General features: G+C 45.3%; 1 protein-coding gene across 1 annotated transcript; it reads right to left on the minus strand.

The window, feature by feature from the left end:
• Nucleotides 1-7: 7 nt before the first annotated feature.
• RTRAF (RNA transcription, translation and transport factor) lies at nt 8-16,931 on the minus strand. The gene is made up of 8 exons (XM_054286906.1): nt 16,736-16,931; nt 14,374-14,498; nt 12,633-12,732; nt 8,945-9,031; nt 7,983-8,071; nt 4,418-4,486; nt 1,831-1,879; nt 8-342 (listed from the first exon to the last, which is right to left on the minus strand). The coding sequence occupies exons 1-8, from the start codon at nt 16,794-16,796 to the stop codon at nt 188-190; spliced, it is 735 nt and encodes a 244-aa protein (XP_054142881.1). The 5' UTR covers nt 16,797-16,931; the 3' UTR covers nt 8-187.
• Nucleotides 16,932-21,972: the final 5,041 nt, after the last annotated feature.

Raw genomic sequence — 21,972 nt, forward strand, 5'->3', positions numbered from 1 at the left:
CAGAACAATCTATTTCCCTCGATTTCATTTATTTCAAGAAAAAAAATCTGGTAATTCATCAGAAGTCAGAATTCAATTTCCTGTTTTCTTTCCCAAACAGGCAAATTAATCCCGTTCCAAGCTGCATGCCAGAGCGGAGCTGTCCCTAATTGCACTAACACACGGGGGGCTGGAAGCTTTTCTCCCTTCATCTGCCCACTTTGCCCAGTCTGTGGTCAGTCTTGGGGTCAGCGATGATGGCCTGCACGGCCACGATGGCTTCGTTGATCTTGGTCTGCAGCTCGCGGAGCTCCTCGATGTGCAGCAGGCGCAGGATCTGCGCAGCCTCGTTGATGACGGCATCTGGGGAGGGCACACAGAGGAAATGCAGTTATCCACAATTTTATTCAGCTTTTTATGCATCATTTTCAGCTCACAGGAGGGATTTAAGGGAGTTTTGGTGCCCTGCATGGTGTTGCTGCTGGTGGTTTCCAGGGTGGAAATACAGAACAGTGTTCCATGCTGCTGGAGAAGGATGGAGTGGCCTCCAAAGCTTCCCCACCATCCTGCAGCCCAGGGGCAAGGAATGAGGGAATCATAAAAATAAAGTTTTTTAATATAAAAAACCAAAAACCAAGCCAAAACCAAAACCAACAACCAAAAACACCAACAAAAAACCAAAATAAAACAAAAAACACCTCCAAACAACACAAAACCCAAAAAAACCCCAAACAAAAACCCCCAAACAAAACAAAACACCCTCACCAAAACAAAACAAAAAACATGAAAAACAAACCAAAAGAACCCCAACCCCCCAAAAAACCTTTCATAAACACAAAAAAATTAATTCACAACCTCTACAAACTTAAATATAACAATAAAATATATTTAATAAAATAAACTGAATAAAATTAAAATAAAATATATTTAATATAAAAATAAATATAGATTTTAAAATTTAAAATTTTCAAAAATAATAAACTTGGTACTTCTATAATTAGAAATAAAAATATACATTAGATAAATAAAAAAGATATCTTAATACTATAATAAAAATTATAACACAGAAATATGATATAAAATAATGAAAAATATAATAAAATTCATAGCATAAAATTATATAAAATATTAATTTAAATATCACAATAAAATTTATAATCTAAAAATATAATTATATAAAATAAGATTGTAAATATTACAATAAAATCTAATAAATTAAAATTTCAAATATTATAAAAAACATATACATATAATAACTTATTAAAATATCCACATTACAATAAAAAAATAACAAAAATAATAAATTAAAACCACAAAACGCTGAAAGGACCTTAATGATCTTCTCATTCCAACCTCCCTCTCCAAGGCTGGAGTGAAACATTCCAAGCAGTGATTTAAGTAATGTGGAGCACAAGTGAAGCCTGTGGAGCCCCAGGTCACCTGGCTGGCTGTTCCTTATCAATAACCCATCAGGTTTATCAATAACCCATCAGGTTTATCAATAACCCATCAGGTGCTGCCAAGCTGAGGTGCCTGGGTGGGATTTTAGGAAAGAGGAGGCAGCTGCAGTGCATGGAGCAGCACAGCTGTCCTCTGCTGGTAGCAGCAGGATTTACCAACAGCAGGATGCATTCAAAGCTGTTATTTCAACAGATTCCAAACAGATTGGATTGAGGCTTTGCTGTTCCAAACCCAAAATGCTCAGGGATGCTCATAAATAACCAGCTGGGAGGGAGGAATTCTTTCCACTGCAGGGTTTTTTACTGCCCACATCAGCTCTTGATCTGACAGTAATAACTCTGTCAAAGGCAAACATTCCCATTTAAAAGTCACATTAGGGGCAGTGCTCACCTCCCGTGTCAAATCCAAGAATGTGCTTTTCCAGAGCAACAGGCAGACCCTGGAAAAGGAAAAAAAAACTGTTAAGAATGTCATTTAAATGTTTGGTAAATCAAATCAACTACTACAGCAGGTATTGAGGAGAAAATATGGGTTTTGCTTAGACAAAGAAGTGTGAAAAGTTTGAAAAGCTGATTAAACAACTCCCTTTGTGTCCTGAAACACCAAACCCTGAGCATTATTACAGAAAAATCTTGCTGCTTAAGAATCTCTCAGTGGATACACAGTGCCTGCATTCAATCCTTAAAAGGCCAACAGCAGGACTGGGAGCCATCACCCAACCCTGCAGCTTCCCAGGAAAACAAAACTGAGCTTTCTTAGAAACTCCTGCCTTTCAACAGCTGCCAGCCTTGGAGCAGGGGCTGCCTGCAAAGAGCTGCAGAAATTCTCTGTAATCAGCTTTTGCTGAGCTCACAACATCCCCACAAGCATCTGTTCAAGTGTTAAGTTTAGGAATAAAGGGAAATATTCCATTTTCTGAACATTTTATCTATTAAAACACTCCAAGGCAAAATTTTATTAGTGGTGATTTCTGGAGCATTGCTGTGTTTCCTTTGTGCAGCTGCAGAGGAGTGGTCACACTAAATCTTTACTCAGGGAGCTTCAACATGCACTTAAAATTAGATTTAAACATTCCAAATGCCAGAATTTGCTTTTATTACCCTCAGCAAGTTTGGGGTTTTTTCAACATTTGCCAAAAGCCTTGCATTTTGCACAACAAAGACATCAGAGTTCAATACCATTAATTTCTGCAGGGATGGGGCTGTAAAGCTTTTAGACAGTGAAAATTTCCTTTAAAGGCTTTTATACCCATGGAAAAAAAAGAGAATCTGAGCTGATCAAAACACAAATTAAACACAAACTGGTGGCTGCAACTCATCTGCAAAAAGTGGGGTTTTTCCATGGCCTTTATTTTAAAATCCATGTTCTACTGCAATCTTAAAAATCCATCTCCACTGTTAAAACTGGGGATCCAAATGCCACTGAAGCCACTTCAGAAAGATTCCAGAAATATCAGACTTCCTACAAGGATTTTTTTTTTAAGAACTGAGGTTTGTACTTAAGGTTCCTGCCAGCCTGGGGGGCTTCTGAGGAAAAAATGTCATTTTTTGTCTTTTTTTTTTTCTCTCACAGTTCTTTGTGGATAAATTCCCCAAGGTTCCTCCAGTGTCACCTGGTAGCAGGGAATTCTTTACCCTCCCTTCTTCAGACTTTGGAGTCTGATCCTTTTTAGGGAACTCCCTTTGGAATCCTTCAGCCCATCCTACAACAAGCTCATGATCCTTCAAACAGGGAATGAACTAAAAAAAGGGCACTTTTACATCAGGAACTACACACACAACTCCACTTCCAGCCTCATTCCCTACAAATCTGATTTATGAATGCTGCACAAAAATGTGGCCATTTACAAATCAGTCAAAACCTGAAGAATAAATCTAATTTTACTTTTTTTTTTTTTTTAAGATGTTGATGGTCCCTCCTTGCACAGATTTTCCTGCTTCTCACCGCTCCCTTTTCTCCACACCCCTTGGAATGTGGCATTCCTAAGGAAAAAACACTCCCAGGTTATCTCCCAGACAGAGACCTCTCAGCCCTGCTGATGCTTTGGAGATCTATCAAAAATGAACAATTCCCTGAGATAAAAACAAAAGAAAATCCCATTTTGATCCCAGCTGTGCAGCTATGAAAACAACAACTAAAAGCTGCTTTTTATTAACATTACAGAACTTTAAAATGAAGACAACAGGCTCAGCTGTTTTCCTATTTTCCTGCTCTTTGAACAGTTTTATGGATTTGCAGGTCCAAAGCTTTGATTAATAAATAAAGAAATAAATAAATCATGGATTGTTGTGAGCAGCTGCCAACAAAAATGAAGGAATTTGGGTTCTTTGAGCAGATGCAGCTGCTTTAGCAGGGACATTCACACTCATACACCTGCAGGGCAGGTGAGGCTGCCTTTCCCAAATTCTGGAGAGATCTGGAATGATGAGGAAATTCCAAACTAAAAACCCACAGTCATCCCCTGGAACATCTTCCTGTGGTTAGCAAAGAATTCTGCAAAAATCTGACTTTAAGGGCAGAAATTTCCTTCACTGCTCCTTTTTTTTTCCTTGGGAAAGAGAGGAGGGAGGAGCTGCATTTCCAACGTCCCATTCCTTGAACAAATATGAGGTGACCATATGAAAAAAAATCACTCCAAACAAGGAAAATTCAACTTCTTTATGGAGCCTAATTCCAGGCCATGCATTTCTCCTCACTCTATAGGCCAGTCAGGACAATCCTGTGGAAAATAACTCAGGGAAGAGCTTTTCCATGATTTCTCACACAGGTGTGTTTGTATTGACATGGAACAAACCCAGCTTTGTGTCCTGCCCTCCACAATCCCCCAGATCTGCTGGAACCAGCATGGTTGGGATAAATGAAGCTTCTTCCATCATCCTAAATGAAGTGTTGGAACAGAAGTGGTTTTGACTGAGGGGAAAAGAGCTTTATCTTCATTAATTAGCATGGATAATTAATTCTGGCCACGGGTACAAACCTCCTTGGACTGGCTGGCTTTGGCTATGGCATCCTGTGTCAGGCGCTCCTGAACCAGAATCCGAATTGCCTGGGAAAAACGTGGAAAGGGAACAGGAATTAATTCATGTCCTGAGGCATTTCTCAGTAATTCCAAGGGAAAAAGAGCCAAAATTATAACCTCAAACCCGGTTTTGTGACAGGTATTTTTTTAAAATATTTTTTCCAGGCCTTAAGCCTTTCCATTTAGGAATAATCATGGCATGTAGGATCTCACCCAGGTGACAGAACCAGAAGTGACAAGGACATTGATTTCACACCAGTAATTCCTGCCCTTCCTGGGACAGAAGATGCAAAATACAAGGAACAGCCTGGAAATCTTGGGATTTTTAGCCTGGAGCAAGGGAGGCTCAGGAGGGTGACAGGAGGGAGGAGGCAGGAGGGGGTTTGGGATTTCCTGACAGGGAACAAGAGACAGGACAAGAGGAAATGGCCTCAAGCTGTGCCAGGGGAGGTTTAGGTTGGATATCAGGGAAAATTTCTTCCTGGGAAAGGTGGACAGGCACTGGAAAGGGTTTCACAGTGGTGAAATCCCCATCCCTGCAGGGATTTCAAAGCTGTGTGCATGTGGCACTTGGGGACACGTGGCAGTGCTGGCAATGGTTGGGCTCGATGGTTTCAAGGTCTTTTCCAAGCTAAACAAGTCCATGATTCCAAAATGAGCTGATCACAGCCCCAAAGCAGCAGCACCAGTCTTCTTCTTCTGAATTCTCACACCTTTAACTCTGCAGCAATGCAGCTCCTCTGGGATGGAAATGCTGCATTGGGATGGAAATCCTGCCTTGGGAAGGAAATGCTGAATTGGGAAGGAAATGCTGCCTTGGGAAGGAAATGCTGAATTGGGATGGAAATCCTATCTTGGGAAGGAAATGCTGCCTTGGGAAGGAAATCCTGTGTTAGGAAGGAAACGCTGCCTTGGGATGGAAATGCTGCCTTGGGAAGGAAATCTTATATTAGGAAGGAAATGCTGCCTTGGGAAGGAAATCCTGTCTTAGGAAGGAAATCCTGCCTGGGATGGAAATCCCATCTTGGGATGGAAATGCTGCCTTGGGAAGGAAATGCTGAATTGGAAAGAAAATGCTGCCTTGCTATGAAATTCCTGCTTTGGGAATGAAATGCTGCCTTGGGAAGGAAATATTGCTTTGAGATGGAAATCCTGTCTTAGGAAGGAAATGTTTCCTTGGGATGGAAATCCTGCCTGGGGAAGAAAATGCTGCCTGGGGATGGAAATGTTGTCTTAGGAAGGAAAAACTGCGTTGGGATGGAAATGCTGCCAAGGGAAGAAAATTCTGTCTTAGGAAGGAAATGCTGCCTTGGGATGGAAATCCTGCCTTGGGAAGGAAATGTTGCCTGGGGAAGGAAATGCTGCCTGGGGAAGGAAATGCTGCCTGGGGAAAGAAACCCTGTGTTAAGAAGGAAATGCTCCCTTGGATGGAAATGCTGCTTTGGGATGGAAATGCTGCCTTGGGAAGGAAATCCTGCTGCCAGCATCTTTTGGAGGTGCTGAACCTCCTCCCACATGCAGAGAAACCTGGAGCAAGGCTTCCCAGGCAGGCTTGGAAAAGACTGAGAGCAGAAAGGAATTAATGTTTGAGAGCAGAAAGGAATCAATTTTTGAGAGCAGAAAGGAATCAATTTTAGCCTTGGGAACAAGAGCAGCCTTGACTTCGACAATCCTGGTGCTCATCTGTTTTCCCTGGCTCCAGCACATGGGGGGAAATCTTATCAGAGCTATCAGTTACTGATACCTCCAGCTCCAAATGCCTCCAAAAATAACTGCAGGGACACCATGCAGGCAGATTTCCACAGGAAAGGAGAACTGGCTCTGTCAAACACATTGCTCAGACTCTCCCTGATGAGCAGCCAAAAGTGACAGAAGCAGCTCCGTGTTTCTCCCCCAGGATTTCTCCCAGTTTTGGTCATGATTAAAGTTGAACTGATACCAGAAAGTTGTCACTTAAATACTTCTAGAAATCTGTCACTGAAGGAAGTGGCCTGGACAAAGGAATGGTTGGATGGGGAGTTTCATTCCAGCAGTGAAACCAGACCTTTGTGGAAGAGAATTCCAAGTGCTTTTGGCATTAGGAAATATCCAACTGTGTCCCACAGATGCTTTCTGATCCACTTGCCAGGTTTAAATGGGATCTAAATCTCTGCCCAGATGTCTGTGCTGTGCCTGCACCCTCTGGCTCTCCCAAAAATCCACTCCTGAGTGTCCAAGCCTGGACAGGGATCAGAAATTCCCTGCAAATCTGCTTATTGTGGGGGAGAATTGAAGATTGACACCTTCTAATATCATCATCTCAACCCCAAAAGCAGCTTTGCATTGCTCCTGGAATGGGGATTTTTACTACAGGATTCCACTCTTGCTGGAATTAAAAGCAAGAAAATTCAGGCTGGTTTTGCCCAAATCTGTCTGAAAAAAAGAGACGTGGAAATACAAATACATTTATGCAGAATTATAAATTCTCTAAAGTTTCCTTCAAAGAAGATCTGAAGGAATTTTGATACGAGCTGAGCTCATTCAAGCTGCAAATCCTCAATATCACCACACCCAGAGTCTCCTCTCCCTACCTGATTCCCTTTTCACTGATTTTTGGGGGTTTTGAGTTGTTTTTGGTGGGGGGTATGAGATCTCCATGCTCCTTAAAGATTGAAGAAAAATATTTTGGGAAGGGAAAGTAGGAAACCATACTGGAGAAAAGGGGAAAAAATGGATGGAATAACTGCAGGCTGAGAATTCCTTAAAAAACCAGATTATCATTTCCAAAAGTTACAGACTAACACTAAATAAACCTCAATACCCACAGCTTTTGGTTTCTCCAAAATAACTTTAGCAAATATCACAACTATTGCCATGAACAGAACTTTATGGGGTTTTTCTAAAAGTTAAATGCTTTTCTTTTTATTCCAAACCAAACAAAGTTTATTCCCACAATATGACATGATCAAGTAGGAACTTGGGATTTTACACTCTCATCAATAATGTATTTTTTATTTTAATCCCAAATCCATAAAGTTCCACCAGAAAATCAGAAGATTTCTTAAAGACATAAAAAAGATGGTTTAGAAAATGAATAAGCTTATTTGGTGCACTTAAAAGCACTAATTAATTATAAAAACTAAATTAAATTAAATAATGAAAAAGAGTAAACAGTTCATAGGACCAAAGGAAAAAGGAAATTTTTAACAGTGGTTCCTTCCTTGGATGTTGTTTTAAAACATCTTTGGCATCACTAACTTTTAAATTTTCAAGTTTCTCTTAATTTCTAGCACTGAACAGAACTTTCTCCTTTGAGGATGTTCCTTAAAGAACTCAGCTAAAATTGTTTACCAGGATAATTCTCCCTGCATGAATTTCTATGAATTGTGTTTTTATCTGCTTGAAAAGACATAGAAATGTTTTTTTTTTCCTATCTTTGCTTAAAAATTCATATTTATCAGTAACTGCACCTCAAGCTATGAACACACACCAGGCACTGGGGAAAAGAAGGAAAAAATAGAGGTGGGAAAAGTGTGAAACTCACCTTGAGCATCACCAAGTAATCATCATGTCTCTGGATCTGAAGCAGATTAGCCAAAGCCATCACTCCAGCCTTGAAATCAGGATTATTCACTGGAAAAAAGAAGGATTATTGGAAAAAAATAAGCATTATCATTCAAAAAATATGATAATTTACTTTGGTTTCACTGATTCCAGCAGGCAGAAGTGTCTCCCTGATCCATGGCATTGGATTTCTCTTCAGGATGGACAAGGGCAATTCCTCAGCACCCTTGAAGTGTTCAAAAAACAAGGATGTGGCACCTGGGGACATTATTTAGTGCTGAACGTGGCAGTGCTGGGTTTATTGTTGGGCTCTGTGATCTTAGAGGGCTTTTCCAACCTTAATTCCATAATTCCAAGCAGTGAGGAAACAATTTGGCTGCAGAGGAATCAGCACTGGGCTACACAACCAGGTAAAGTGTTTGAAAATATAAATTACAGGCAGATATTCTCTTCTGTAGATTATTTGTACATTTTTATTATTTTGTATCTATTTATTTTTCCTGGTGAGGGCAGATCAATCCCTGCCTTTTTGGAGATGGAGGAATGGAAGAATATTGGAAGATTTAGGGTTGATTTTTAGCAGCTCTTTCCCACCACTTCCATTTATTGTGGCTGTGCCTAGCAGGGAAAAAAAATTAAAATTATGATGACAGAACAGCTGGGGAAGACTGAGCCAACATGAAATCCCTGACAGCATGGAAGTAACCAGCCTGCCACCACCTTTCCTTGGATATTTTTACTTTTTAAGGAATCTTGCTACTTCTCCCTCACTTACAATAAATAATTATGATTTACAGAGCAAAGCTGTTCATGTAAATGTTCAGATCTGCATTCCTAAAGCTTTAAATGGGGCTTTGAAAAATCTACAACATAGGATGAACCAAGTGAGGGACACCCAGGCCATGGAGCCCATCCCCACCCAGGAGCTTGTGGCACACTCACCATCCAGGTTAATCAGGGGCTCTGCATTTTTTGCTGTGTTGTCTGCATTTTTAGCACCATCAGGGGTGGAATCCTTGTATTTATCAGCTGCAAAATGAGGAGGCAAACACAAAAATCATCAGCATTAATAGCAAAAAGAAATAACTCCAAGTTTAGCGAGTGGTGTTACAGCTGGATTTTTGGGCTGTGGTTGTTGCTTGTGGGATTATAAACTGAGATTTCTGCATTTATAAACTGAGGTTTCTGGGCTTATAAACTGGGATTTTGGAGCTCCCCGTTAATGATACCAAAAGCTGCCACTCCTGTGAGCTGCTCCAGGAGCTCCCAGCCTCAGAGCCTGCTCCAGACTTTCATTTAGGGCAGGATCCTCTTCATTACAGCCTCACCCCAGAAGGCTGAGCAAGTGCTGGAACCCTGGGAATTGCTGAGAATTCCAGACTTTCTGTGCTGCCAGGCTCTGACCCCCAGGAGAACACTGCACTGACCTGAGGTGTGGAGAAGCTTCCAGAATGGAATGACAGAACTGGGATTGTGGGTGTGGGGTTTGGATAGAAGTGTGTGATATCACAGAGTAGAAAACTCAAAGTTTAAGAGTTTAGAATATAGAAATAGATATAAAACAAGATGGAGGTTTTAGGGTGGAGGCTGCTCCTTCTTCTTCACCTTCTTCTCCGTGGGTTTGAGTGGTTTTATGTCATTGGATAAAAAGTCCCCATTGCAGCCATGAGTGATTGGATATTGGGTTAAAAGTGAAAATAATTGAGGTGTCATTTTTAACTGGACACCTAAACTAATTGGACACTTAATTCTTAAGTTTATCCTTAACAGGCCTTGTAGAGAGAGAGAGTTGGGGCCCCATTTTTAGTTTGTTAGAGTGAAGTGCTGCAGAACTCAGGGTTTGTGAGACTGTGACAGAGATAAGAACTGATAAACATCTGAGTCCCAACAAGAAATATCATGATGCCCTGTGCAGGCTGCCCCAGAGCAGAGGCTGGATGGAGCTCCACCATAAAGCAGGGATTTATTCAAAGCATCTCCTCCATGGATCCATCTTGGGTAGCACAACCCAAAATGGCCACAAAAATGGACAACTGGTCACAGGTCTCTCACTTTTATAAGTTTTGGTCCATTTGCACCTTGCAGTTCATTGTCCCATTCCAGCTTTAGCCCCTGCAGTCCCACCTTGCTTGTTTTTCTCTCTCCAGCCCACGGTGTTTGTGCTCCTGGGCTGAGATTTGGATAATTTGTCCTTGGTGCCCAGCTGGAGCAGGAATTGTTTTGTCTCCCTGCTCTGTGCACAGAGCTCAGAACTGCACCTCATCAGAACCATCCCCGATACGAAGCCCAGACCCTCACACTAAAGCAGCACAGAATGTGAAAAATACAAAATCTAAAACCTGAGGCATCACTGTCCTGCAATTTAATCCTAACCCTGGCAAAAAAGAAGCAAAAATTTAGCAAAAAAGCTAAATCTCCCAGATCTGCCCTTCTAAAATCCATCAGTTCCTTTGCCTTGAGCAGGGATCAAGAATTAAGAGATGATGTTGGTCCTGATGAGTAAATAAAACATTTCCAGCTCAGGGTTTGTTTCACAGCCCACACTGGGGATTTCCAAGCCTTTGGAGGATGGAATCTCCTGAACTCCTCCTTTTTCACACAATCCCAAGGCATAGTCAGCTCATTTTGCCCATCCTGAGGGACTGAGGATCACAGCACAGGTATTTGTATCCCATCCCTGCAGGAATTACAGGAAATGGAAAAGCAGCACTTTGGCTGTTGTTATTTTGCCATTAGTAATTACATTTATATTCCCACTCCCTCCACAAGGAGATGGAACTGCTGTGGCTTGGGGAGATTTACCTCCACTTTTCCAGAACTTTGTCCTAGTTCCCAAGGCTTCCACATCCACTCCTTGTTAAAAACAAAAAAAGGGGGTCTAAGAATAACTTCTCTGAATAAATTCAGTACTAAATATAATGCACTTAATACCTTTCAGAGGAAGTTCTCATCAAGGCAATCCCACAGGGAGAAAGAGGGTAAATATCTACAATGGGATTGGCTCTATCCAGAAATAAAATAAAATAAAATAAAATAAAATAAAATAAAATAAAATAAAATAAAATAAAAAATTAAAAAAAAAAAAATTAAAATAAAATATGCAATTATGCTGCTCCAGTCCCATGGGAGCTGAAAAGAAACAGTTCCTCTGAGCAGGGGGTGGAAACAAACACACAAAATTGTGGTTTATCTTTTTAAGAAGTGAAATATCCTTTTGACACTGATTTTGATGAAAATTGAAACCATGCAGGGGAAGGTGTCCCTGCCTGTGGAACCTGGCGTGTGCAAGGGCACTGTGACATCACAGCACATTTGGTGGCACTGCGGGGGTGACAACTGCCGTCCCCAAGGTGCAGAGCTGCAGGTGCCACCCAGGGATGGCCTGAGCAGGACCCCAGAGGGATGCCCAGCCTGGAGGAGCTCCTGCTGGTGGCCTTTGGGCTCAGCTGTTTCTACCCCGGCAGCACCTCCCGCTCGTGCCCACCCTCCTGGGCCACCCTGGTGTGGGATGTGCCCCAGCTGGAGAAGGGCAGTGCCCCCAAGGGCACCACCATGGCAGAGGTGCTTTGCTGGAGCATCCCAGCCCTGTGCCTGCTGCTCCTGCTGCTCTTCCTCAGCAGGACCTACTGGAGGAAGGTGAGGGAGGGCTGGTGCCACAGGCCAGGAGCCCATGGGGACAAGGAAGGGACTTCCCAGAGCGTGCCCAGCCCCTGTGGAGAAAACCAGGACAGGCTCAACATTCCTGGGGACTGGAATGAGGTGGGGTTTAAGGAACCTTCCAAGCCACTCCATTCCATGATTCCCACACAAGCTGCTCCCTGGGACAGCCCTGAGGTGTCCCTGTCCCCCTGTCCCTTCCAGAGATGTGGCAGGAAGCCTGGATGCTCCTGCAAGACCTCCAAGCTGCTCTCCAAGCTGAAGGAAGATCCTGACTTGCTGAAGCTCTACCTGAAGCACCTGCAGAGGTGCAGGACATCCTTTGTGGAAGTGTTCCAGGTCAGGCTGGATGGGGCTGGGAGCAACCTGGCCTGGCTGGAAATGGCCCTGCCCAGGGGGGTTGGACTGGGAGATCTTTACAGCTTCCTTTCAATCCAAATCTCTCTGTGATTCTCCAGAAAAACCAGCAAGAATATACAAGAGGACTTCGAGGAGGAGGGGAAGACACACTTGGCTGTTTGCCAGTGAATTCCCAGCTGCAGCAAGGATCTCAGGAAAGCTGGGCAGTGGATGGAGCTGTCCCAAAGCATAGGGACAGCACAGCTTTGCAATAAAGGTTTCAGGTGAAATTGTCTCCAAGGTAAATGGAACATGGAATGGATGCAAGGAACACAGGGAGTGACCCCACACTGGGAATGCTGCAAAATTCCTCCAAACCAAAGTTCCTCCAAATCAAAGGGAAGGAATTCCTGGCTGAGACAGAATTCCCAGAGCAGCTGTGGCTGCCCCTGGATCCCTGGAAGTGCCCAAGGCCAGGCTGGATGGGGCTTGGAGCACCCTGGGATAATGGAAAGTGTCCTTGCCTGTGGATCCTTGAGGTCCCTTCCAACACAAACCATGTGAATTTCACACAGGATTGTGTGAAATGAATCAGAATTCCCCATTTTGAGGTATAAAATGGATTTCCTCATACCATTATCTCCATACTCCAGCCTCACAGCCAAGCCAAGCAGCCAATCCACAGTTTCCTGTCGTTCCTGTATTTTGAAGGGACAGTTCACATCTTTCATGTACTGGGGAGCAAAAAAAAAAAAAAACAAAAAAAGAGAAAAAAAAAATAGGATTTTAGTGGATGAATCAGTTGGGAGCACAGAAATGTTGTCACTTTCCCACAGGTCTCACAGAAAATGTTAATTAACAAGAGGTGTCACTGTGAAATTCCTGCTGTGGCATCTGATCCGTGTTGGAGTGTCCCAAAGCACCCCCAGCTCAAGTCTGACACCTGAGAATGGAATTTTATTTTTAATGAATGCTTTTTATTGCCAGACTGTACCAAAATGCCCCTGCTTCACTCTCTGCTCATGTCACAGAGCAGATGGAACAAGGGAAGGGGGAACAAGTTGGAACAAAGCTTTCCCACCTGGAATGAAACCACCTAAGGCTTCCCCACACCAGAGCATTCCCTGCAGCAGCACAAGTAAATTCTCCTTTTTTAGGGATTTTGTACAACAAGAGAGAACAAAACCAGGCTGAGGTTCTGTCCCAAACCACGAGACCCAAAAACCAGGACATGGTGACATCCTGTCATGTCCCTTTGCTGCAGGGACAGAAGTGCCACACAGCTGGGAAAAGGAATTTCTGCTTTCCAGGGGCTGGAAAACAGGAATTCCTTGGGAATGATGGAGAGGACATTGTCACCAAGCCAGGAAAGGCACCACAAGCCTGGAATTCCAGATATTCCCATTTCCCTCCAGGATATTGGAATAATTCACTGAGCAAAGCAAGAGTTTCCAGGAGGGGAAAAAAATTTGGGATGGATGGGCACTGGGAATTACAGGGGAAATGGGAGCAAGAGGAAAAGCTCAAGAGCTTTGTGGGGGCTGCAAATGCTCAGGAGCACAGAGATCACCCAGAGTCCATCTGGATGCAGAAAATCCATCTGGATCCAGAAAATCCATCACATTTCCAGCTCAGGAAATCCAGAAAAAAAAATTCCATCTGGGTCTAGACAAAAAAATCCATCTGGGTCCAGACAAAAAAAATCCATCTGGAACCAGAAAAAAAATCCATCTGGGTCTAGAAAATCCATCTGGAACCAGAAAAAATCCATCTGGGTCCAGGAAAAAATCCATCAAGAACCAGAAAAAAAAACCAAAACCATCTGGGTCCAGAAATCTACCTGGATGCAGAAAATCCATCTGGGTCCAGAAAAATCCATCTGGGTCCAGGAAAAAAAAAGGATCTGGGTCCAGAAAAAAAATTGCATCTGGATCCAGAAAAATCCATCTGAATCCAGAAAAATCCACCAGGAATGGCAGGAGGTGCAGGGATGAGCTTCTCCCACATGCTGGCAAGGCCTGCAGGAGCCTCATCCACCTCCTTTTGGGACAGAAGGGGCAATAATGTAGAAAAAATTTGTTTATTTGCAGTCTTCTTTCTGCTTCAAGAGCTGAATCAAATCAGGCAAAAAAAAAAAAAAAAAAAAAAAGAAAAAAACCAGTTTGGGATGGGCACTCCACCTATTAAACAAACAAAGCTGAGGGAAAACTATGCACAAAATTCCCCCATTGTCATAAACTCCTCCAGTTTGGCTTCAATACCACATTTAAATTCCTAGAAATGTAACAGGACAAATATTCAGTTATTTATTTGTGCTGCACAGCCACAGCAGCTGTGAAATATCATTGACAGCAATGTGTGGAGCAAGGAAATACCTTCTCAAAGGATTTGGGCCAGTCCTCACTGTGGATGTTCCTCAGATTCCCTCGGTCCTCGATCTTGTAGTGTCGGATTTTCTGGTCCTCCAGCCAGACAATGAAATTCCTGAACTCTGTTTCATCTGTGGGGAGGAGCAAACAGAGCAGGAATTCAAAAATATCTCAAGTTTTCATCGGATTCATACAAATCTTGATGCCTCTGAGCACTTTTCCCATTAAAATCCCCACATACATATATAAACATATAGAAAACCCACTAAATAGGTATTTAGTGGGTGACAAATATATATATTTAGTGGGTATATATTTAGTTAATATATATTTACTAGTTAATATATATTTATAATACACATTTACTTATGTATTTAGATAGTATATATTTCAGTCAGCATATATTTATATATTTATAATATATATTAATTTATATATTTCGTTAGCATATATTTATTTTAGCTAGCATGTATTTATATATTTATAATATATATTTATTTATATATTCAGTTGGTATATATTTATTTTAATCAGTATATATTTATACATTTAGAATATATATTAATATATACTATACCTGGTATATCTTTATTTTAGTTAGTATATATTTATATATCTATAATACATATTTATTTATATATTTAGTTGGTATATATTTATTTAGTCAGTATATGTTTATATATTTAGAATATATATTTATGTGTTTAGTTAGTAAATATCTTAGTTAGTATATATTTATATATCTATAATATATATTTATTATATATTTATTTTTGTTAGTATATATTATATATGTTAGTGTATATTATATATTTATGTATTTAGTTAATATATATTATAAATTGTTATTTATAAATTATATGAATATATAAATAATATATAAATATATATTATATATTATATGTTGTTATATAATATACAAAATTATATTATGTATGTAAATTATTACTTATATATTTATTTATTTTTATATTTATTAATCTATATATTTAGTTGGTATATATTTATTTCAGTTAGTATGCATTTATATATCTATAATATATATTTATAACTTAGTGTATATTTATTTGAGTTAGTATATATTTATATATTATTTATATATTTCAATATATATTATATATTTATTTTAGCTAGCATGTATTTATAAATATATATATTTTAGTGGGTTTTAAATATATAGACTTATATAAAAGACCCCACTGTATATAATATATATATAAATGCACTAAAATTGTGCATTCTCTGACCAAAATTCAACCCTGAGTGTTTTTCATTTTTCAGCTGACTGACCTCATTAAAGGCATCAGCCAGCAGATTCTTTTTATTGGGAATATAATTATAACTTAGGGAGCGCAGAGAGAAAGGTGAAAAACCAGCAGAGAATTTGAGTTTCTAACTCTGTTTTCAGCACACACACGACACATGCAGCACTAATCCCCAGTTCCTGTCAAAAACAGCATAAATATCATGGCTGCACATTTTCCCATTCACTGCTGACTCCTCCTGACCCCAAATCCCGATTTTTGGGGGCTGGAATCCCACAGTTCCCAGGCTGTGAGCACACAGGGATGTCCAGGCTGGGTGACACGGGAGGTGACAGCTCTGCGGTGTCACCGCTGCCCAAAGCCCAGCTGGGCCATGCTGGCTCTGGGTGAGCTTCAGCCATGGAATGGTTGGGGGGGAAGGGACCTCTTCCATCCCATCCCAACCCCAGCCCATCCCATGGATCCCATTCCAAACCCAATCCCATGGATCCCATCCCATCAACCGCATCCCATCCCATCCCATCTCATGGATCCTATCCCATCCCAACCATCCCATCCCAATCCCATCCCCTCCTATCTCATGGATCCCATCCCAATCCCAATCCCAATCCTGTCCCGTCCCAATCCCATCCCATGGATCCCATCCCATGAATCCCATGGATCCCATCCCATCTCATGAATCCCATCCCAATCCCAATCCCATCCCATGGATCCCATCCCATCAACCGCATCCCATCCCATCTCATGGATCCCATCCCAATCCCAATCCCATCCCATGGATCCCATCCCAATCCCATCCCCTCCTATCTCATGGATCCCATCCCAATCCCAATCCTGTCCCGTCCCAATCCCATCCCATGGATCCCATCCCAGGAATCCCATCCCATCCCATCCCATGAATCCCATGAATCCCATCTCATCCCATCCCATGCCATGGATGCCATCCCAATCCCATCCCATGAATCCCATGCATCCCATCCCTTCCCATCCCATCCCATCCCATCCCATCCCATCCCATCCCATCCCAATCCCCTCCAATCCCATCCCATGGATCCCATCCCAATTCCCGTCCAGCCTCCCCCGGTCCCCCGCAGCTCCCTCACCCCTGCAGTTGAAGCCGGCGGGGTTGTGGTAGTCGAGCGCCGAGAGCTTGCGGCGGAACATGGTCCCGGTCACGGAGCCGGAGCCGGCCCCGATCCCGACCCGGATCCCGGATCCCGATCCCAGTGCCGGCGCCGCCTCCCCCGTTCAGGCCGCGCCGACGGCACCGCACGGACCGGAAAGAGGTGAATGCCCACCCCCTGGGTCGCGTTTTGCTCGTTCATTGGTCAGCGCGCTGAGCGGCGGTCATCTTCACCAATCAAAGAGCGGAATGGGCTGCCGGGAGAGGAAGTGGATGCTCTGCCTAGGGTATGGACGCGGCAGCGGAGGGGGCGGGGCCTGTTTGGCGTGTAACGGGCGGGGTCTGCGTGTAGGGGCGGGGTCAGCGAGAGGGGCGGGGTCAGTGGGGGGGGCGGGGTCGGCTAGAGGGGCGTGGCCTGTGTGGGGGCGTGGCCTGTATGAGGGGGCGGGGCTTTGGCGCGGTGTCCGCCCAGTGGTGAACTGGGGCGTGCGCTGCGCTGTACTGGGAGCTGTGCGGGGGGTTCTGGGAACATTGTGTTGTAGTGGGAGTGCTGGCAGCTGTACTGGGAGCGCTGAGAGCTGTACTGGGGGGTACTGGGAGCACTGGGATCTGTACTGGGAGAGCTGGGAGCTGTATTGTGGGGGTACTGGGAGCACTGAGATGCACTGGGAACACTGGGATCTGTACTGGGAGTACTGGGAGCCGGCGTATAGGTGGAAGTATAGCTGGGAGCTATACTGGGGGGTACTGGGAGCGCTGGGAGCTGTACTGGGAGCTGTACTGGATGCTCTGGGAGCTGTACTGGGAGGTCTGAGAGCTGTACTGGGAGTACTGGGAGCACTGATCTGTACTGGGAGCTCTGGGAGCTGTATTGGCAGCTCTGGCAGCTGTACTGGGAGGTCTGGGAGCTGTACTGGGAGCTGTACTGGAGAGCTGTGCAGGGAGAAGTGAGCTGTACTGGGGAGTACTGACTGGGAGCATTGCACTGTACTGGGAACACAGACATCTGTACTGGGGAGCACTGGAGAGCACTGGGGAGCAGTGGTCTGTACTGGGCAGCACCGGGCAGCACTGGGGAGCAGTGATCTGTACTGGGGAGCACTGGGGAGCTGTGATCTGTACTGGGGAGCAGTGATCTGTACTGGGGAGCAGTGATCTGCACTGGAGAGCAGTGATCTGCACTGGGGAGCAGAGATCTGCACTGGGCAGCACTGGGAAGGCTCCAGTTGAAGGTTTTTTCCCTGGGGAAGGAAGGGATGAGCTCCGGCTGGGAGCGAGGCCGCCCCCGTCCCCATGTCCCCCCCTCCCGCACGGCTGGGGTGGCACTTTGCAGGCAGCCAGGCGGTGACAGCGTGACGAGCCACTGCAATATTCATGCTGACATTTCCTCCGTGCCAGCCCTTCCCTTTCCAGCTGGCACCGGCTGCAGGATGGCAGCGGGAAGAGCCAGCCCCCGCCATGGCCTCAGCGGGATCCAGGGGGCTCTGCCTCCCTTCCCCTTCAGGACATTCCCCTCCCATCCACTGGATCTCCTGCAGCTCCTTCCTGGAGTGGTTTCAGCAGGGCAGGGGCTCCCTGGCACCTCAGCCTCCTTCAGCTTTTCTGGAATTCCAGAATTCCAGAATGGTTTGGGTTGGAAGGGACATTAAAACCTATCGAGTTCCACTCCTGCCACGGCAGCGACACCTTCCATTGTCCCGGGGTGTTCCAAGCCCTGTCCAGCCTGGCCTTGGGATCCAGGAGCAGCCTCTGGACACCCTGTGCCACCACCCTCCCAGCCAAGAATTCCACAAATCCAACCTAAACTTCCACTCTTTCAGTCTGAACCTGCCCTGTGGCTGCAGTTCCTGAGGGAGTGTCTCTTTCCCACCCTACAGCTGGAGCCAGCAGTGACATTGAAACCAGCAGGATGGGCACAACAACTCCAGCATGGAGAAAAGGAGCTTGGGCCTGTCCCCACGGTGCCCTCAGCCACACGAGTGTGGCTTGTCCATGCCACCAAGAGTGACAAGCAGTGACATTGAAGTGAGCAGGACACGGACAACAACCCCAGCTTGGAGAAACGGAGCTCGGGCCCATCAGCTGCCCACAGTGCCCTCAGCTGCACGAGTGTCACACACTGTCTGTGCCACCAAGAGTGACATTGAAGCCAGCAGGACAGGCACAACCCCAGCATGGAGAAAAGGAGCTCAGGCCCATCCCCACGGTGCCCTCAGCCACACGAGTCCGTGCCACCAAAAGTGACAAGCAGTGACACTGAAGCCAGCAGGACGGACACAACAACCCCAGCATGGACAAAGGGAGATGGGGCCCACAGTGCCCTCAGCCACACGAGTGTGGCTTGTCCATGCCACCAAAAGTGACAAGCAGTGACACTGAAGCCAGCAGGACAGGCACAACCCCAGCATGGAGAAAAGGAGCTCAGGCCCATCCTCATGGTGCCCTCAGCCACATACTGTCCATGCCACCAAGAGTGACAAGCAGTGACATTGAAGTGAGCAGGACAGGGACAACAACCCCAGCATGGAGAAAAGAAGCTTGAGCCTACAGTGCCCTCAGCCACACAAATGTGGCTTGTCCGTGCCACCAAAAATGACAAGCAGTGACATTGAAGCCAGCCAGTTGTGCCAGGACAGGCACAACAACCCCAGCATAGACAAAAGGAGCTTGGGCCCACGGTGCCCTCAGCCACACGAGTCTGTGCTACCAAAAGTGACAAGCAGTGACACTGAAGTGAGCAGGACAGGCACAACAACCCCAGCATGAAGAAAAGAAGCTTGGGCCCACGGTGCCCTCAGCCACACAAGTGTCACACGCTGTCCGTGCCACCAAGAGTGACAATCATGGAGGCAGTGACACCTCCGCTCTCCACCCCTCCTGCCATCCTCGCCCTCAGAGCAGCCCTTCCCCCGTTCTCTGGTGGCTCCAACCCTTCCTGCAGGAGCACAAACCCATCCCCAGGAGATGAGTTGTGCTTCTCCTCTCCCCGCTGCAGCTAATGAATGCAATTAGTGCAGATGGGTTTATTCTTATTAGGGAGCCGGGCCTGGCTGCGGCCTGCGCACGGAGCAGCGCCTCGCCCACGCTCTCCATGGAAGCTCCTCACCTCCTCCTGCTCGGCAGATGCTGCTCCAGAGCCAAATCCTGGATGTGAGGATGGAAGGGAGAAAGTGTTGGAGCTGGAGGGGAGCCAGGGAGCCATGGAACAGCTGAGCTGCCTGGCAGGCCAGGACAGACTTGGCTCCTTCCTCCCCAGCAACACCATTTTGCTTTGGAGCTGCTGTGAGGGACACAGAAAAGGATGGAGGGGCTGGGAGTTGAGCTTGGTGCTTGGAAAAACTGGAATATCAGCACAGATCCATGCTGGGCTCTGTTTTGGTGATTTTATTTCAGAACCTATGGTGATACCTTGCTTGGAGCAGCCTGGGATAGTGGAAAGTGTCCCTGTGAATGACAGGGGGTGGGACTGGATGATTTTTAAGGTCCCTTCCAACCCAAACCATTCCAGGATTCTGTGAGTCCATCATTCTTACTCTGGACCACCAAAACACCTCCTGATCACAGAATCAAACATACTCTGCTCCTGCCAAATTCCCCACATCCTGAATTTTCCCTCCAGTTTCACAGGACCTCAGGGGTGAGTGTTTGATTCTATGATCAGGAGACATTTTGGTAGTGCAGAGTAAGAATCATGGAATCACAAAATCCTGGAATGGTTTGGGTTGGAAGGGGCCTTAAAAGCCATCCCGTTCTCCCCCCTGTCATTCACAGGGACACCTTCTGCTATCCCAGGCTGCTCCAAGTAAGGTTCTGAAATAACGCCATAGGTTCTGACATAAAACCACCAGCACCCAGCCCAGCGCAGATCTGTGCTCATATTCCAGTTTTTCCAAGCACCAAGATCAACTCCCACCTCCTCCATCCTTTTCTGTGTCCATCAGAGCAGTTTCCAAGCAGAACCCAGGAGTGAGCTGAGGCCAAGCAGCCTCAAACTGTGTGGGCAAACACTCACCCCTGAGGGTCTTGTGAAACTGGAGGGAAAATTCGGGATGTGGGGAATTTGGTAGGAGCAGAGTTTGATTCTGTGATCAGGAGGTGTTTTGGTAGTCCAGAGTAAGAATGATGGAATCACAGAATCCTGGAATGGTTTGGGTTGGAAGGGACCTTAAAAATCATCCAGTCCCACCCCCTGTCATTCACAGGGACACTTTCCACTATCCCAGGCTGCTCCAAGCCCTGTCCAACCTGGCCTTGGACACTCCCAGGGATCCAGGGGCAGCCACAGCTTCTCTGGGCACCCTGTGCCAGGACCCCACCACCCTCCCATTAAAAAATTCTTGCTTATATCTGAGCCTGAACCAACCCTCTTTTAGATTAAAACCCTTTTTGCTGCCCCTCCAGGCCCTATAGAAATCTCTCCTTCTTTAGAAGGTTCCTTCAGGCCCTGCAAGGGGCTCTGAGGTTTCCCTGGATCCTTCCTTTCTCCAGGTGAACACCCCCAGCTCTCCCAGAGCATTCTCCAACCCCTGGAGCAGCTCCATGGCCTCCTCTGGATTTGCTCCTCTGCTGAGTGCCAGGACTGGGAGAAGATGGAAAGAGAAAGGAGAAGGACGGACAATGAAATTGAGAATTTTAGGTGTCTCTCTCAATTTCTGAGGAAAGAGCAATGTCCCACCCTGAACGAGCCTGTTCTCCCCTGACCTGCCCCATCCTGTGGGGCTGCTGAAACCCCAGGCCCAAAACTCCTGCTAAACCCTCCCTGACAGGGAGAACCCCTTGGGAACTGCATGCAACCACAACCAGGACGGGATCCCACCTCCCCAGGGAGCACAGAGCAGCATCTCCAAAGGCTTGAAACAAATCCAAAAGTTTATTTCCAACGAGTACACAGACCATGTGGGATGGGGATGCGCTACACCACGACTGGCTTTCGCCTACAGCCACCCCCTCCCCAAAATCCTGCTGCTGGCAGGGTGACAACCCATGGACAGAACTGCCACCAGCAACCTTTGCAGACAATAAAAGTCCTTTTTTCAGTACTCCAGATATTTTTTTTTTCTTTAAAAGCCTGGGGGTAGTGGAATGTCGTTTGAGGCCAGGCTGGAAATCCAGCATGGGGATGGAGGGATGGGTGGGATTTTTGTTGTGAGGAGGGGAAACAACCTTGGCAGGAGATCTCTGCTTGGCTAACAAAGGCAGATCTGTGTAAATAGAAAT

Source organism: Melozone crissalis, unplaced genomic scaffold, assembly GCF_028551555.1.
Source record: "Melozone crissalis strain CALT ecotype California unplaced genomic scaffold, PUWL_Pcris_2 ptg000056l_1, whole genome shotgun sequence".
In the NCBI taxonomy this organism is placed as follows: domain Eukaryota; kingdom Metazoa; phylum Chordata; class Aves; order Passeriformes; family Passerellidae; genus Melozone; species Melozone crissalis.

Excerpts from the sequence above, each read along its gene's own strand:
- RTRAF (XM_054286906.1), bottom strand. The coding sequence starts at position 16,796 with ATGTTCCGCCGCAAGCTCTCGGCGCTCGACTACCACAACCCCGCCGGC. Across the intron at positions 9,032-12,632 it reads GCTGGAGTATGGAGATAATG|CTGATAAATACAAGGATTCC; the intron begins GTATGAGGAAAT and ends CTCATTTTGCAG. Across the intron at positions 1,880-4,417 it reads AAGCCAGCCAGTCCAAGGAG|GGTCTGCCTGTTGCTCTGGA; the intron begins GTTTGTACCCGT and ends TTCCTTTTCCAG.